General features: G+C 49.1%; 1 protein-coding gene across 1 annotated transcript in view; it reads right to left on the reverse strand.

Annotated features, from left to right (window-relative positions):
* Nucleotides 1-17386, reverse strand: part of LOC123990298 (serine/threonine-protein kinase 17A-like) — a 50955-nt gene that overhangs the window by 4510 nt on the left and 29059 nt on the right. The window contains exons 3-5 of the mRNA XM_046290891.1: nt 8289-8433; nt 1268-1394; nt 1101-1149 (exon numbers count right to left, since the gene is read on the reverse strand). Coding sequence (XP_046146847.1) covers nt 1101-1149; nt 1268-1394; nt 8289-8433 — 321 coding nt within the window. The remainder of the gene's footprint in view (nt 1-1100; nt 1150-1267; nt 1395-8288; nt 8434-17386) is intronic.

Consider the following 17386-nt stretch of genomic DNA (forward strand, 5'->3'; position numbering starts at 1 on the left):
ATATGCAACGCAGGGCAAGCTAGTTAACCTAGTAATATCATCAACCATGTGTAGTTAACTAGTGATTATGTGAAAATAGTTTTTTATAAGGTACGTTTAATGCTGGCTAGCATATTAGCTTGGCTCCTTGCTGCACTCGCATAACAGGTAGTCAGCCTGCCACGCAGTCTCCTCGTGGAGTGCAATGTAATCGGCCATGAACGGTGTCCAAAAATGCCGATTATCGATTGTTATGAAAACTTGAAATCGGCCCTAATTAATCGGTCGACCTCTACTCCAGAGAGAGAGACAGAACTTGATTACGATGGCGCCGGAGGGGAGGGCTGCCGTCTTATCGGCTCTCAACCAACCATGCTATTCCGATTAATCGGTCGACCTCTACTACGCACTTCAACACTCGGTGGTCCCGTTCTGTGAGCTTGTGTGGCCTACCACTTCATGGCTGAGCCGTTGTTGCTCCTAGACATTTCCACTTCACTATAACATCACTTACAGTTGACTGGGGCAGCTCTAGCGGGGCAGAAATTTGACAAACTGTTGGAAAGGTGGCATCCTATAACGGTGCCACGTTGAGAGTCACTGATCTCTTCAGTACCGGCCATTCTACGGTCAATGTTTGTCAATGGAGATTGCATGGATGTGTGCTTGATTTTATACTATAATAGCCAAATCCACGCATTTGTAGCGTTGTCCACACAGTTTTGTATATATAGTGCATATACAGCCACTAGAAATGAGCTGAAGATTTTCTCTCTAAGATAAACTCATGATTTTAAAAGCCCATCTAGGGAATGGATCTGTTTTCTTACACGTGAAGTTTTACATTGTATCTCTCTCTGTCTCAAAGAAGCTATTGGATAAAACAATCAATCACAAGCCATACCACATACTGTTGAACAAAGACAATGGTTCTCAAACCTCTCTTCAATGTTTCACAATTTTGATGTAGCTTTGAACTACCTCGCCTGTTTGATCTAGTCAATTTGACCCGTTGAATCAGGTGTGCTAGCTCTGGAATATATAAAGCACATGGAATGTCTGGGGGTCCCGAGGAGAGGTTTAAGAACAACTGCACTAAGATACTGTGAAAGGTCACTTACCACATGTCTGTTGCTGTGCTAATTGGTTCGTAATTAAGGATTTCTGGAGCTGCAAAAGAAAAAATGACTTTTTAACTATCCCCTCTGAAGACTTGGAGTGACCATGATGGTAATAACAACATGGCTGCCGGTCAGGTCAGGGGTTGTGTGTTCGCTGCTCTACTCACCCACATACTCCGGGGTCCCCATGATCTCTCTGAGCTCCTGACTGCTGCTCACCATCCTGGACAGACCAAAGTCCACAATCTTGATGTCCCCCAGAGGAGCATCGCAGGTCAACAGAATGTTCTGGGGCTGGAGAGAAGAGCAACGTGACAGCAGCATTAGAGAGGAGGTCTAGTGGGGACTATAGACAGGAGGTCTAGTGGGGACTATAGAGAGGAGGTCTAGTGGGGACTATAGAGAGGAGGTCTAGTGGGGACTATAGAGAGGAGGTCTAGTAGGGACTATAGAGAGGAGGTCTAGTGGGGACTATAGAGAGGAGGTCTAGTGGGGACTATAGAGAGGAGGTCTAGTGGGGACTAACTGGACAGCAGCATAGAGAGGAGGTCTAGTGGGGACTATAGAGAGGAGGTCTAGTGGGGACTATAGAGAGGAGGTCTAGTGGGGACTAACTGGAGCAGCATTAGAGAATGGGGACTAACTGAACAGCAGCATTAGAGAGGTCTAGTGGGGACTATAGAGAGGAGGTCTAGTTGGGACTAACTGAACAGCAGAGAGGAGGTCTAGTGGGGACTATAGAGAGGAGGTCTAGTGGGGACTAACTGGACAGCAGCATTAGAGACGAGGTCAAGTGGGGACTAACTGAACAGCAGCATTAGAGAGGAGGTCTAGTGGGGACTATAGAGAGGAGGTCTAGTGGGGACTAACTGAACAGCAGCATTAGAGAGGAGGTCTAGTGGGGACTATAGAGAGGAGGTCAAGTGGGGACTAACTGAACAGCAGCATTACAAAGGAGGTCTAGTGGGGACTAACTGGACAGCAGCATTAGAGAGGAGGTCAAGTGGGGACTAACTGAACAGCAGCATTAGAGAGGAGGTCTAGTGGGGACTATAGAGAGGAGGTCAAGTGGGGACTAACTGAACAGCAGCATTAGAGAGGAGGTCTAGTGGGGAATAACTGAACAGCAGCATTAGAGAGGAGGTCTAGTGGGGGTACAGCACTTAGAGAGGAGGTCTAGTGGGGACTAACTGAACAGCAGCATTAGAGAGGAGGTCTAGTGGGGACTATAGAGAGGAGGTCTAGTGGGGACTAACTGAACAGCAGCATTAGAGAGGAGGTCTAGTGGGGAATAACTGAACAGCAGCATTAGAGAGGAGGTCTAGTGGGGACTATAGAGAGGAGGTCTAGTGGGGACTAACTGAACAGCAGCATTAGAGAGGAGGTCTAGTGGGGACTAACTGTACAGCAGCATTAGAGAGGAGGTCTAGTGGGGACTAACTGGACAGCAGCATTAGAGAGGAGGTCTAGTGGGGACTAACTGACAGCAGCATTAGAGAGGAGGTCTAGTGGGGACTAACTGGACAGCAGCATTAGAGAGGAGGTCTAGTGGGGACTAACTGGACAGCAGCATTAGAGAGGAGGTCTAGTGGGGACTAACTGTACAGCAGCATTAGAGAGTAGGTCTAGTGGGGACTAACTGTACAGCAGCATTAGAGATGAGGTCTAGTGGGGACTAACTGTACAGCAGCATTAGAGATGAGGTCTAGTGGGGACTAACTGTACAGCAGCATTAGAGAGGAGGTCTAGTGGGGAATAACTGAACAGCAGCATTAGAGAGGAGGTCTAGTGGGGGGACTAACTGGACAGCAGCATTAGAGAGGAGGTCTAGTGGGGACTATAGAGACTAGTGGGGACTAACTGGACAGCAGCATTAGAGAGGAGGTCTAGTGGGGGACTAACTGGACAGCAGCATTAGAGAGGAGGTCTAGTGGGGACTAACTGCACAGCAGCATTAGAGAGGAGGTCTAGTGGGGACTAACTGTACAGCAGCATTAGAGAGTAGGTCTAGTGGGGACTAACTGGACAGCAGCATTAGAGAGGAGGTCTAGTGGGGACTAACTGTACAGCAGCATTAGAGAGGAGGTCTAGTGGGGACTAACTGTACAGCAGCATTAGAGAGGAGGTCTAGTGGGGACTAACTGGACAGCAGCATTAGAGAGGAGGTCTAGTGGGGACTATAGAGAGGAGGTCTAGTGGGGACTATAGAGAGGAGGTCTAGTGGGGACTATAGAGAGGAGGTCTAGTGGGGACTATAGAGAGGAGGTCTAGTGTGGACTATAGAGAGGAGGTCTAGTGGGGACTATAGAGAGGAGGTCTAGTGGGGACTATAGAGAGGAGGTCTAGTGGGGACTATAGAGAGGAGGTCTAGTGGGGACTAACTGGACAGCAGCATTAGAGAGGAGGTCTAGTGGGGACTATAGAGAGGAGGTCTAGTGGGGACTATAGAGAGGAGGTCTAGTGGGGACTATAGAGAGGAGGTCTAGTGGGGACTAACTGGACAGCAGCATTAGAGACGAGGTCAAGTGGGGACTAACTGAACAGCAGCATTAGAGAGGAGGTCTAGTGGGGACTATAGAGAGGAGGTCTAGTGGGGACTAACTGAACATACAGGAACTGAAGGAAACATACAGGAACTCAAATCCTTCTGTTCACCTGATTTAGAATTCCTCACAATCAAATGTAGACCGCATTATCTTCCAAGAGAATTCTCTTCGATTATAATCACAGCCGTATATATCCCCCCCCAAGCAGACACATCGATGGCTCTGAACGAACTTTATTTAACTCTTTGCAAACTGGAAAACATTTATCCGGAGGCTGCATTCATTGTAGCTGGGGATTTTAACAAAGCCAATCTGAAAACAAGACTCCCTAAATTTTATCAGCATATCGATTGAGCAACCAGGGGTGGTAAAACCTTGGATCACTGTTACTCTAACTTCCGGACGCATATAAGGCCCTGCCCCGCCCCATTCGGAAAAGCTGACCACGACTCCATTTTGCTGATCCCTGCCTACAGGCAGAAATTAAAACAAGAGGTTCCCACGCTGAGGTCTGTCCAACGCTGGTCAGACCAAGCTGACTCTACACTCCAAGACTGCTTCCATCACGTGGACTGGGACATGCAGCATTAGTCAGATGGGAATATTGGGAATACGCTGATTCGGTGTGCAGTTCATTAGAACGTGCGTCGAAGATGTCGTTCCCATAGCAACGATAAAAACATTCCCTAACCAGAAACCGTGGATTGATGGCAGCATTCGCGGAAACTGAAACGCGAACCACTGCTTTTAATCAGGGCAAGGTGTCTGGCAACATGACTGAATACAAACAGTGCAGCTATTCCCTCCGTAAGGCTATCAAACAAGCTAAGCGTCAGTACAGAGACAAAGTGGAATCTCAATTCAATGGCTCAGACACAAGAGGCATGTGGCAGGGTCTACAGTCAATCACGGACTACAAGATGAAATCCAGCCCAGTCACGGACCAGGATGTCTTGCTCCCAGGCAGACTAAATAACTTTTTTGCCCGCTTTGAGGACAATACAGTGCCACTGACACGGCCTGCAACGGAAACATGCAGTCTCTCCTTCACTGCAGCCGAGGTGATTAAGACATTTAAACGTGTTAACCCTCGCAAGGCTGCAGGCCCAGACGGCATCCCCAGCCGCGCCCTCCGAGCATGCGCAGACCAGCTGGCCGGTGTGTTTACGGACATATTCAATCAATCCCTATACCAGTCTGCTGTTCCCACATGCTTCAAGAGGGCCACCATTGTTCCTGTTCCCAAGAAAGCTAAGGTAACTGAGCTAAACGACTACCGCCCCGTAGCACTCACTTCCGTCATCATGAAGTGCTTTGAGAGACTAGTCAAGGACCATATCACCTCCACCCTACCTGACACCCTAGACCCACTCCAATTTGCTTACCGCCCAAATAGGTCCACAGACGATGCAATCTCAACCACACTGCACACTGCCCTAACCCACCTGGACAAGAGGAATACCTATGTGAGAATGCTGTTCATCGACTACAGCTCGGCATTCAACACCATAGTAACCCTCCAAGCATTCGAGACCCTGGGTCTCGACCCCGCCCTGTGCAACTGGGTACTGGACTTCCTGACGGGCCGCCCCAGGTGGTGAGGGGGCAACAACATCTCCTCCCCGCTGATCCTCAACAGGGGGCCCCACAAGTGCGTTCTGAGCCCTCTCCTGTACTCCCTGTTCACCCACGAGCGTGGCCACGCACGCCTCCAACTCAATCATCAAGTTTGCGGACGACACAACAGTGGTAGGCTTGATTACCAACAACGACGAGACGGCCTACAGGGAGGAGGTGAGGGCCCTTGGAGTGTGGTGTCAGGAAAATAACCTCACACTCAACGTCAACAAAACTAAGGAGATGATTGTGGACTTCAGGAAACAGCAGTGGGGAACACCCCCTATCCACATCGATGGAACAGTAGTGGAGAGGGTAGCTAGTTTTAAGTTCCTCGGCATACACATCACAGACAAACTGAATTGGTCCACTCACACTGACAGCATTAGTGAAGAGGCAGCAGCGCCTATTCAACCTCAGGAGGCTGAAGAAATTCGGCTTGTCACCAAAAGCACTCACAAACTTCTACAGATGCACATTAGAGAGCATCCTGTGGGGCTGTATCACCGCCTGGTACGGCAACTGCTCCGCCCTCAACCGTAAGGCTCTCCAGAGGGTAGTGAGGACTGCACAACGCATCAGAGGGGCAAACTACCTGCCCTCCAGGACACCTACACCACCCGTTGTTACAGGAAGGCCATAAAGATCATCAAGGACATCAACCACCGAACCACTGCCTGTTCAGCTATCATCCAGAAGGCGAGGTCAGTACAGGTGCATCAAAGCTGGGACCGAGAGACTGAAAAACAGCTTCTATCTCAAGGCCATCAGACTGTTAAATAGCCACCACTAACATTGAGTGGCTGCTGCCAACACACTGTCATTGACACTGACCCAACTCCAGCCATTTTAATAATGGGAATTGATGGGAAATGATGTAAATATATCAATAGCCACTTTAAACAATGCTACCTTATATAATGTTACTTACCCTACATTATTCATCTCATATACATATGTATATACTGTACTCTACAACATCGACTGCATCCTTATGTAACACATGTATCACTAGCCACTTTAACTATGCCACTTTGTTTACTTTGTCTACATACTCATCTCATATGTATATACTGTACTCGATACCATCTACTGTATGCTGCTCTGTACCATCACTCATTCATATATCCTTATGTACATGTTCCTTATCCCCTTACACTGTGTATAAGACAGTAGTTTTGGAATTGTTAGTTAGATTACTTGTTGGTTATCACTGCATTGTCGGAACTAGAAGCACAAGCATTGGGGCTACACTCGCATTAACATCTGCTAACCATGTGTATGTGACAAATAAAATTTGATTTGATTTGATTTGATTTGAACAGCAGCATTAGAGAGGAGGTCTAGTGGGGACTATAGAGAGGAGGTCAAGTGAGGACTAACTGAACAGCAGCATTAGAGGAGGTCTAGTGGGGACTAACTGGACAGCAGCATTAGAGAGGAGGTCTAGTGGGGACTAACTGGACAGCAGCATTAGAAAGGAGGTCTAGTGGGGACTAACTGGACAGCAGCATTAGAGAGGAGGTCAAGTGGGGACTAACTGAACAGCAGCATTAGAGAGGAGGTCTAGTGGGGACTATAGAGAGGAGATCAAGTGGGGACTAACTGAACAGCAGCATTAGAGAGGAGGTCTAGTGGGGACTAACTGGACAGCAGCATTAGAGAGGAGGTCTAGTGGGGACTAACTGTACAGCAGCATTAGAGAGGAGGTCTAGTGGGGACTAACTGAACAGCAGCATTAGAGAGGAGGTCTAGTGGGGACTATAGAGAGGAGGTCTAGTGGGGACTAACTGAACAGCATCATTAGAGAGGAGGTCTAGTGGGGAATAACTGAACAGCAGCATTAGAGAGGAGGTCTAGTGGGGACTAACTGAACAGCAGCATTAGAGAGGAGGTCTAGTGGGGACTATAGAGAGGAGGTCTAGTGGGGACTAACTGAACAGCAGCATTAGAGAGGAGGTCTAGTGGGGACTAACTGTACAGCAGCATTAGAGAGGAGGTCTAGTGGGGACTAACTGTACAGCAGCATTAGAGAGGAGGTCTAGTGGTGACTAACTGTACAGCAGCATTAGAGAGGAGGTCTAGTGGGGACTAACTGGACAGCAGCATTAGAGAGGAGGTCTAGTGGGGGACTAACTGGACAGCAGCATTAGAGAGGAGGTCTAGTGGGGACTAACTGCACAGCAGCATTAGAGAGGATGTCTAGTGGGGACTAACTGTACAGCAGCATTAGAGAGTAGGTCTAGTGGGGACTAACTGGACAGCAGCATTACATTTACATTTACATTTAAGTCATTTAGCAGACGCTCTTATCCAGAGCGACTTACAAATTAGAGAGGAGGTCTAGTGGGGACTAACTGTACAGCAGCATTAGAGAGGAGGTCTAGTGGGGACTAACTGGGCAGCAGCATTAGAGAGGAGGTCTAGTGGGGACTAACTGCACACCAGCATTAGAGAGGAGGTCTAGTGGGGACTAACTGTACAGCAGCATTAGAGAGTAGGTCTAGTGGGGACTAACTGGACAGCAGCATTAGAGAGGAGGTCTAGTGGGGACTAACTGGACAGCAGCATTAGAGAGGAGGTCTAGTGGGGACTAACTGTACAGCAGCATTAGAGAGGAGGTCTAGTGGGGACTAACTGGACAGCAGCATTAGAGAGGAGGTCTAGTGGGGACTAACTGGACAGCAGCATTAGAGAGGAGGTCTAGTGGGGACTAACTGGACAGCAGCATTAGAGAGGAGGTCTAGTGGGGACTAACTACATGGACCTCTTGAACATCTAAAACTAGATAGAAAGTACAGTATATATGTTCAGATAAATTGCTTTTTTTCTGCTACACAGATTTCTTTTGACAAAGAAATCGACCCCCCCCCTCCCATTCAGCCTTCCTCTGACTGTTTTAATCGCGACGTGGTGAACGTTGATGAATGGTTGGACCCCAGGAAGAGCAGCTGCTGCCTTTGTAACAGCTAATGGGGATCCTAATAAAATAAGGTAAAGCGTCTAACAGGGGTCGGGGACTGACCTTGATGTCCAGGTGGACCACGTTGTTCCTGTGGAGGAAGGAGACTCCCTCTAGGATCTGTCTCAACAGCCTCTTAACGTCCTCCTCTTTGAAGGCCTCGTCCCTCTCCGCTACACACTGGTTAAAGATCTCCCCTCCGGCTGCACTGTGGACACACATACAGACCGGTGAAAGATCTCATCTTGTCTGATTTGTCAGGCTTGCTATCTGCTGGTGTGCATTGGAAGACCTCAAGTACAAAACACATCTCTGTATTGAAGTCACATAGACCTTAAGGACAAAACACACATCTTACATGTACAAACAGTCAAACCTTTCATTTTGCATTTCACTACTCTGTCTCGGTCTATAGTGTCTGGACCTTGACCAGTGGTTTGCTGTGTTGTGTGGGAGTCTTGGATAACCTGATTGATGACTTTGTTTCTCCTGACTGGTGGGTTAATGCTGCCTTACAGCTAGCGTAACCGGTGTGCGCTAGTAGCGTTTCAATCGGTGACGTCACTCGCTCTGAGACCTAGTTTCCCTTGCTCTGGAGCGATAGGTAACGGTGCTAGGTGGGAGGCCGTTGTTGATGTGTTCAGAGGTTCCCTGGTTGGAGCCCAGGATGGGGCAAGGAGAGGGATGGAAGCATTACTGTTAAACTAGGTCTGGACTGTAGCTTTAGGTATACCATGATGTATGATATATTGTGCATTCAGAAAGTATTCAGACGCCTTCACTTTTTGTTACTTTACAACTTTATTCTAAAATGGATTAAATAAATGTTTTCCTCATCAGTCTCCACACAATACCCCATAATGACAAGGCAAAAACATGTTTTTAGAAAAAAATAATAATATTAAAAATAGAAACAAAAATACCTTTTTTACATAAGTATTAAGACCCTTTGCTATGAAACTCTAAATTAAATTCAGGTGCATCTTGTTTCCATTGATCATCCTTGAGATGTTTCTACAACTTGGAGTAAACCTGTGGTAAATTCAATTGATTGGACATGATTTGGAACGGGACACAGCTCTCTATATAAGGTCCCACAGTTGACAGTGCATGTCAGAGCAAAAACCAAGCCATGAGGTCAAATCAAATCAAATCAAATTTTATTTGTCACATACACATGGTTAGCAGATGTTAATGCGAGTGTAGCGAAATGCTTGTGCTTCTAGTTCCGACAATGCAGTGATAACCAACAAGTAATCTAACTAACAATTCCAAAACTACTGTCTTATACAAAGTGTAAGGGGATAAGGAACATGTACATAAGGATATATGAATGAGTGATGGTACAGAGCAGCATACAGTAGATGGTATCGAGTACAGTATATACATATGAGATGAGTGTGTAGACAAAGTAAACAAAGTGGCATAGTTAAAGTGGCTAGTGATACATGTGTTACATAAGGATGCAGTCGATGATGTAGAGTACAGTATATACATATGCATATGAGATGAATAATGTAGGGTAAGTAACATTATATAAGGTAGCATTGTTTAAAGTGGCTAGTGATATATTTACATCATTTCCCATCAATTCCCATATTAAAATGGCTGGAGTTGGGTCAGTGTCAATGACAGTGTGTTGGCAGCAGCCACTCAGTGTTAGTGGTGGCTGTTTAACAGTCTGATGGCCTTGAGATAGAAGCTGTTTTTCAGTCTCTCGGTCCCAGCTTTGATGCACCTGTACTGACCTCGCCTTCTGGATGATAGCGGGGTGAACAGGCAGTGGTTCGGGTGGTTGATGTCCTTGATGATCTTTATGGCCTTCCTGTAACAACGGGTGGTGTAGGTGTCCTGGAGGGCAGGTAGTTTGCCCCCGGTGATGCGTTGTGCAGTCCTCACTACCCTCTGGAGAGCCTTACGGTTGAGGGCGGAGCAGTTGCCGTACCAGGCGGTGATACAGCCCGCCAGGATGCTCTCGATTGTGCATCTGTAGAAGTTTGTGAGTGCTTTTGGTGACAAGCCGAATTTCTTCAGCCTCCTGAGGTTGAATAGGCGCTGCTGCGCCTTCTTCACGACGCTGTCAGTGTGAGTGGACCAATTCAGTTTGTCTGTGATGTGTATGCCGAGGAACTTAAAACTAGCTACCCTCTCCACTACTGTTCCATCGATGTGGATAGGGGGGTGTTCCCTCTGCTGTTTCCTGAAGGTCGAAGGAATTGTCCGTAGAGCTCTGAGACAGGATTGTGTCCAGGCACATATCTGGGTAAGGGTCCAAAAAAAATGTCTGCAGCATTTAAGGTCCCCAAGAACACAGTTTCCTTCTTCATCCTTCTTAAATGGGAGAAGTTAGGAACCACCAAGACTCGTCCTACAACTGTCTGCCTGGCAAAACTAAGCAATTGGGGGAGAAGGCCTTTGGTCAGGGGAGGTGACCAAGAACTCAATGGTCACTCTGACAGAGCTCCAGAGTTATTCTGTGGAGATGGGAGAACCGTCCAGAAGGACAACCATCTCTGCAGCTCTCCACCAATCAGGCCTTTATGGTAGAGTGACCAGACGGAAGCCACTCCTCAGTAAAAGGCACATGACAGCCTGCTTGGAGTTTGACAAAATGCACCTAAAGACTCTCAGACCATGAGAAACAAGATTCTCTGGTCTGATGAAACCAAGATTGAACTCTTTGGCCTGAATGCCAAGAATCAAGTCTGGAGGAAACCTGGCACCATCCCTACGGTGAAGCATGGTGGCAGCATCAAGTTGGGTGGATGTTTTTCAGCAGAAGGAACTGGGAGACTAGTCAGGATCGAGGCAAAGTTGAATGGAGCAAAGTACAGAGAGATCCGTGATAAAAACCTGCTCCAGAGCGCTCAGGACATCATACTGGGGCGAAGGTTCACCTTCCAACAGGACAATGACCCTAAGCACACAGCCAAGGCAACGCAGCGGTGGCTTCGGGACAAGTCTCTGAATGTCCTTGAGTGGCCCAGCCAGAGCCGGGACTTGAACCTGATTGAACATCTCTGGAGAGACCTGAAAATCCTGACCCACCATTTGGGCAAAGAAACTGCCCCAGCTACTTTAAAGCTTAAAAAAATAAACAAATCTGAATGTTACCCGCTTGGTACCAAAACAACAGAGCTGATTAAACTGAAGACCAGTATAAGGTGGGACAGCAGACAAGTTCAACTGGCAGAAAAAAAGTCATTAGACAATACGACACAGAACCAAAACGCTTCCTGGTGTCCCACCTTATACAGTTTCTCAGATTTCGCTGTCTCTCTGTATTATCCACAGACACTAAGGGCTTAAAACGGTTCCTCTGTTATCAGGGCCAGTAATTATAGCCTAGTGCTTCCAGTTGGGCCTCTAACCACCGAGTCCACCAGGGTCAAGAGGGAATAGAAATCTGGCAGATTCATTACTAGGTCCTTGCTGTTTTGGATGATGAGAGCACGTCTGGTCAGTCGGTATACCACTGTGGTGTGGTACTGTAGGGCCGAGTGTCCAACGCCCATCTAATCTGAGGGCACGTACACGCGCCACACTCATGAACTGTTCATGCCAAGATGTCACACACACAAACATCACATGAGCAAAAAAAATGTTCTTGGAAATTCTACGATTTAGAAATAGCTCTCAGTGCAGCAGGTTGGACTCAATAACTGGGTCCAGAGAACAGGATGCTCTGCCTTGTCTAACAGTGTATCAGAGATCCACTTTTATCTGTCCTATCTTTTATGACCGGGCGACAGTCAGTGGGTGACCTGGCGACAGTCAGTAGGTGACCTGGTGACAGCCAGTAGGTGACCTGGTGACAGTCAGTAGGTGACTAGGTGACAGTCAGTAGGTGACCTGGTGACAGTCAGTAAGTGACCTGGTGACAGTCTCTAGGTGACTAGGTGGCAGTCGGTAGGTGACAGTCACTGGGTGACAATCAGTAGGTGACTAGGTGACAGTCAGTAGGTGGCAGTCAGTAGGTGACCGGGTGACAGTCAGTAGGTGACCTGGTGACAGTCAGTAGGTGACCTGGTGACAGTCAGTAGGTGACTGGGTGACAGTCAGTAGGTGACCGGGTGACAGTCACTAGGTGACTAGGTGACAGTCAGTAGGTGAGTCACTGGGTGGCAGTCAGTAGGTGACTAGGTGGCAGTCAGTGGGTGACAGTCACTGGGTGACAGTCAGTAGGTGACTAGGTAGGTGACTAGGTGGCAGTCAGTAGGTGACTAGGTCAGTCAGTAGGTGACTAGGTGGCAGTCAGTAGGTGACTAGTCAGTAGGTGACAGTCAGTAGGTGACCTGGTGACAGTCAGTAGGTGACCTGGTGACAGTCAGTAGGTGACCTGGTGACAGTCAGTAGGTGACAGTCAGTAGGTGACAGTGACAGTCAGTAGGTGACTAGGTGACAGTCAGTAGGTGACAGTCAGGTGAGGTGACAGTCAGTAGGTGACTGGTGACAGTCAGTAGGTGACTGGGTGACAGTCAGTAGGTGACTAGGTGACAGTCAGTAGGTGACTAGGTGGCAGTCAGTAGGTGACTCAGTAGGTCACCAGGTGACAGTCAGTAGGTGAGGCAACAGTCAGGTGACAGTCTGAGGTGACAGTCAGTAGGTGACTGGGTGAGTAGGTGGTGACTGGGTGACAGTCAGTGGGTGACCTGGTGACAGTCAGTAGGTGACGAGGTGGCAGTCAGTAGGTGACAGTCAGTAGGTCAGTAGGTGACTAGGTGGCAGTCAGTAGGTGACTAGGTGGCAGTCAGTGGGTGACAGTCAGTGGGTGACAGTCAGTAGGTGACTAGGTGGCAGTCAGTAGGTGACTAGGTGACAGTCAGTAGGTGACAGTCAGTAGGTGACTAGGTGACAGTCAGTAGGTGACCAGGTGACAGTCAGTAGGTGACCAGGTGACAGTCAGTAGGTGACCTGGTGACAGTCAGTAGGTGACCAGGTGACAGTCAGTAGGTGACCAGGTGACAGTCAGTAGGTGACTAGGTGACAGTCAGTAGGTGACCCAGGTGACAGTCAGGTGTGGGTGACAGTCAGTGGGTGACAGTCAGTAGGTGACTAGGTGACAGTCAGTAGGTGACCTGGTGACAGTAGGTGACAGGTCAGTCGGTAGGTGACTCACTGGGTGACAGTCAGTAGGTGACTAGGTGACAGTCAGTAGGTGACCTGGTGACAGTCAGGTGACTAGGTGACAGGTGACAGTCAGTGGGTGACAATCAGTAGGTGGCAGTCAGTAGGTGACCAGGTGACAGTCAGTAGGTGACCAGGTGACAGTCAGTAGGTGACCAGGTGACAGTCAGTAGGTGACTAGGTGACAGTCAGTAGGTGACAGTCACTGGGTGACTGGTCAGTCAGGTGACTAGGTGACAGTCAGTAGGTGACAGTCAGTAGGTGACTCAGTGACAGTTAGTAGGTGACTAGGTGGCAGTCAGTAGGTGACTAGGTGGCAGTCAGTAGGTGACAAGGTGGTAGTCAGTAGGAGACAGTCAGTAGGTGACAGACTAGGTGACAATCAGTAGGTGACTAGGTGACAGTCAGTAGGTGACCTGGTGACAGTCAGTAGGTGACAGTCAGTAGGTGACCTGGTGACAGTCAGTAGGTGACCTGGTGACAGTCAGTAGGTGACAGTCAGTAGGTGACCTGGTGACAGTCAGTAGGTGACTGGGTGACAGTCAGTAGGTGACCAGGTGGCAGCCAGTAGGTGACCTGGTGACAGCCAGTAGGTGACCTGGTGACAGCCAGTAGGTGACCTGGTGACAGTCAGTAGGTGACTAGGTGACAGTCAGTAGGTGACCTGGTGACAGTCAGTAAGTGACCTGGTGACAGTCAGTAGGTGACAGTCAGTAGGTGACCTGGTGACAGTCAGTAGGTGACTGGGTGACAGTCAGTAGGTGACTGGGTGACAGTCAGTAGGTGAGTCAGTAGGTCACCAGGTGACAGTCAGTAGGTGACTGGGTAACAGTCAGTAGGTGGTGACAGTCAGTAGGTGACCTGGTGACAGTCAGTAGGTGACTGGGTGACAGTCAGTGGGTGACCTGGTGACAGTCAGTAGGTGACAGGTGGCAGTCAGTAGGTGACAGTCAGTAGGTCAGTAGGTGACTAGGTGACAGTCAGTAGGTGACTAGGTGACAGTCAGTGGGTGACAGTCAGTGGGTGACAGTCAGTAGGTGACTAGGTGGCAGTCAGTAGGTGACAGTCAGTAGGTGACTAGGTGGCAGTCAGGTGACCAGGTGACAGTCAGTAGGTGACCAGGTGACAGTCAGTAGGTGACTAGGTGACAGTCAGTAGGTGACCAGTTGCAGTCAATGTCAGTAGGTGACTAGGTGACAGTCAGTAGGTGACCAGGTGACAGTCAGTAGGTGACTAGGTGACAGTCAGTAGGTGTAGGTGACCTGGTGACAGTCAGTAGGTGACCTGGTGACAGTCAGTAGGTGACTGGGTGACAGTCAGTAGGTGACCTGGTGACAGTCAGTAGGTGACTAGGTGACAGTCAGTAGGTGACAGTCAGTAGGTCACCAGGTGACAGTCAGTAGGTGACCTGGTGGCAGTCAGTAGGTGACTAGGTGGCAGTCAGTGGGTGACAGTCACTAGGTGACAGTCAGTAGGTGACTAGGTGGCAGTCAGTAGGTGACTAGGTGGCAGTCAGTAGGTGACTAGGTGGCAGTCAGTAGGTGACAGTCAGTAGGTGACTAGGTGGCAGTCAGTGGGTGACCAGGTGACAGTCAGTAGGTGACTAGGTGACAGTCAGTAGGTGGCAGGTGTCAGTAGGTGACTAGGTGGACAGTCAGTAGGTGACTAGGTGCAGTCAGTAGGTGACCAGGTGGTAGTCAATAGGTGACAGGTGACAATCAATAAGTGACCTGGTGACAATCAGTAGGTGACTAGGTGACAGTCAGTAGGTGACAGTCAGTAGGTGACCTGTGGGTAAGTCACAGCTTTAAGCTCCTCTGAGAGGCTGAGTGAGAGAGAAATCTCGAGAACAAGTCATCCCTCCATCCTTCTCTTCCTCCTGGATGGAAACATTTCTCCCAGTCAGTGGTATGAGTTGTGTTTCTACAAGCGTTCATGTTCATTATGTTGCCTGCTTAAAGGAACCCCACTTGTTAGACAAGGCCTGGAAATCTTTATGTCAAAGGCTATGTGCTCTCGTGCTCTACTGTATATTTGTATTGGCCCCTTGCCAAGAACCCTGAGAGGATGTTTCCCTGTGCCATGGATTAATTAAATCAATGATGCACTGTCGGGAAAGATCGATCCAACATTTATCACCAACCCATTTCAGCCAAACTGAACACAGGATCTGTCTGGTCTATTTCTGGTAACCTGTTTTGTTTCGCCACTCGAACTAGCAACACAAAAACAAGCCACTTTATCAATGGAGGATGGAGAGAAAGAGCTCAGTGTAGCTTCACTGGGGAGGGGCTATCCCCCTTGCTCCAGCCCGGAGATGAGATTAACCCTCCCTCATGGTTCATATCCTCCCTCTCTTTCTCTGGGCTGGAAGCCACGGCCCGGAACCTCGCGTGCCACCGTAGAGCACTACGGAGATAATGAACTCCCAGCTGGGGCCCAGAGAGGAGAGCCCAATGAGGCCACACTCCCTCATCCAGCCCCTACCCTCGCCATCCTGCTTGGAAAAGCGCACTTTGGACCCTGGCTCGCTAATCCCCCCCATTCGACTTCCCTCCCCACTTCCCCTGGCTCGCTAATCCCCCCCATTTGACTTCCCTCCCCACTTCCCCTGGCTCGCTAATCCCCCCCATTCGACTTCCCTCCCCACTTCCGCCTCATACTGTAATTGCATGATTAGCACTCTATACTTTCAGGCCGTCCCTCATCTGTAGCCCATGCCACTCCCGGTCCCTCATCTGTAGCCCATGCCACTCCCGGTCCCTCATCTGTAGCCCATGCCACTCCCGGTCCCTCATCTGTAGCCCATGCCACTCCCGGTCCCTCATCTGTAGCCCATGCCACTCCCGGTCCCTCATCTGTAGCCCATGCCACTCCAGGTCCCTCTCCTAGCCCATGTCTCCGGGTTTCTCTAGTGCCCCAAAATACCAATCAGCTGTAAAAAAACACTCCCTCAACAAGAAAACAAAACAAACTCCCTCATCTAGCCCATGCCACTCCCGGTCCCTCATCTGTAGCCCATCTCCCGGTCCCTCATCTGTCTGCCACTCCCGTCCCTCATCTGTTAGCCCATGCCACTCCCTCCCTCATCTAGCCCTCTCCCGGTCCCTCATCTGTAGCCCATGCCACTCCCGGTCCCTCATCTGTAGCCCATCTCCCGGTCCCTCATCTGTATCTCCCGGTCCCTCATCTGTAGCCCATGCCATCTCCCGGTCCCTCATCTGTAGCCCTGCCTCCCGGTCCCTCATCTGTAGCCCATCTCCCGGTCCCTCATCTGTAGCCCATGCCACTCCCGGTCCCTCATCTGTAGCCCATGCCACTCCCGGTCCCTCATCTGTAGCCCATGCCACTCCAGGTCCCTCATCTGTAGCCCATGCCACTCCAGGTCCCTCTCCTCATGTCTCCGGGTTTGCTCTAGTGCCCCAAAATACCAATCAGCTGTAAAAAAACAACAACAAGAAAACAAAACAAAATCTCATCTCTCATCTTCCTCTGTCTCAACTCTCTCCGTCTCAACTGTTTCCCCCCATGTTTCTTGCTCAGTCTCTCTGTCTCCCTCCCTCCCTCCCTCCATCTCTCTCCCTCTTCTGTATCTCTCTGTCTCCCTCCCTCCCTCTCCCGCCGTCTCTCTCTCTCTCTCTCTCCTCCTTTGACAATATTATTGATTTCCTGGGTGTCTTCCTTGTGGTACAGTAGAGAGATGGTCTGTCTTGTGGCAGGGGATGGGTAGAGTAAACTGAGGAATGAACAGCAGGTTAACAATGGAACTAAGACTGGGGGAGTGCAGCAGCAATTAAGGGATATTCTATTCTAAAAGATTACATTCTAATACAAACAACAAACAAAATGGAATCCTGCAAATGCTGTGCTCCATTATAGCTATGCAACTGACCAATCCCACTCTTCACAAACTGAAATAGATGAAGCTATATTGTTGCACGGTATACCTGCAACTTTGATACCACATAATGTGTCTCACGTCGTATAAGCAAATGAGAGGATCAATTCTATAACCACAGCCCCATACAGCTTGA

The sequence above is a fragment of the Oncorhynchus gorbuscha genome, linkage group LG12, assembly GCF_021184085.1.
Source record: "Oncorhynchus gorbuscha isolate QuinsamMale2020 ecotype Even-year linkage group LG12, OgorEven_v1.0, whole genome shotgun sequence".
Lineage (NCBI taxonomy): Eukaryota > Metazoa > Chordata > Actinopteri > Salmoniformes > Salmonidae > Oncorhynchus > Oncorhynchus gorbuscha.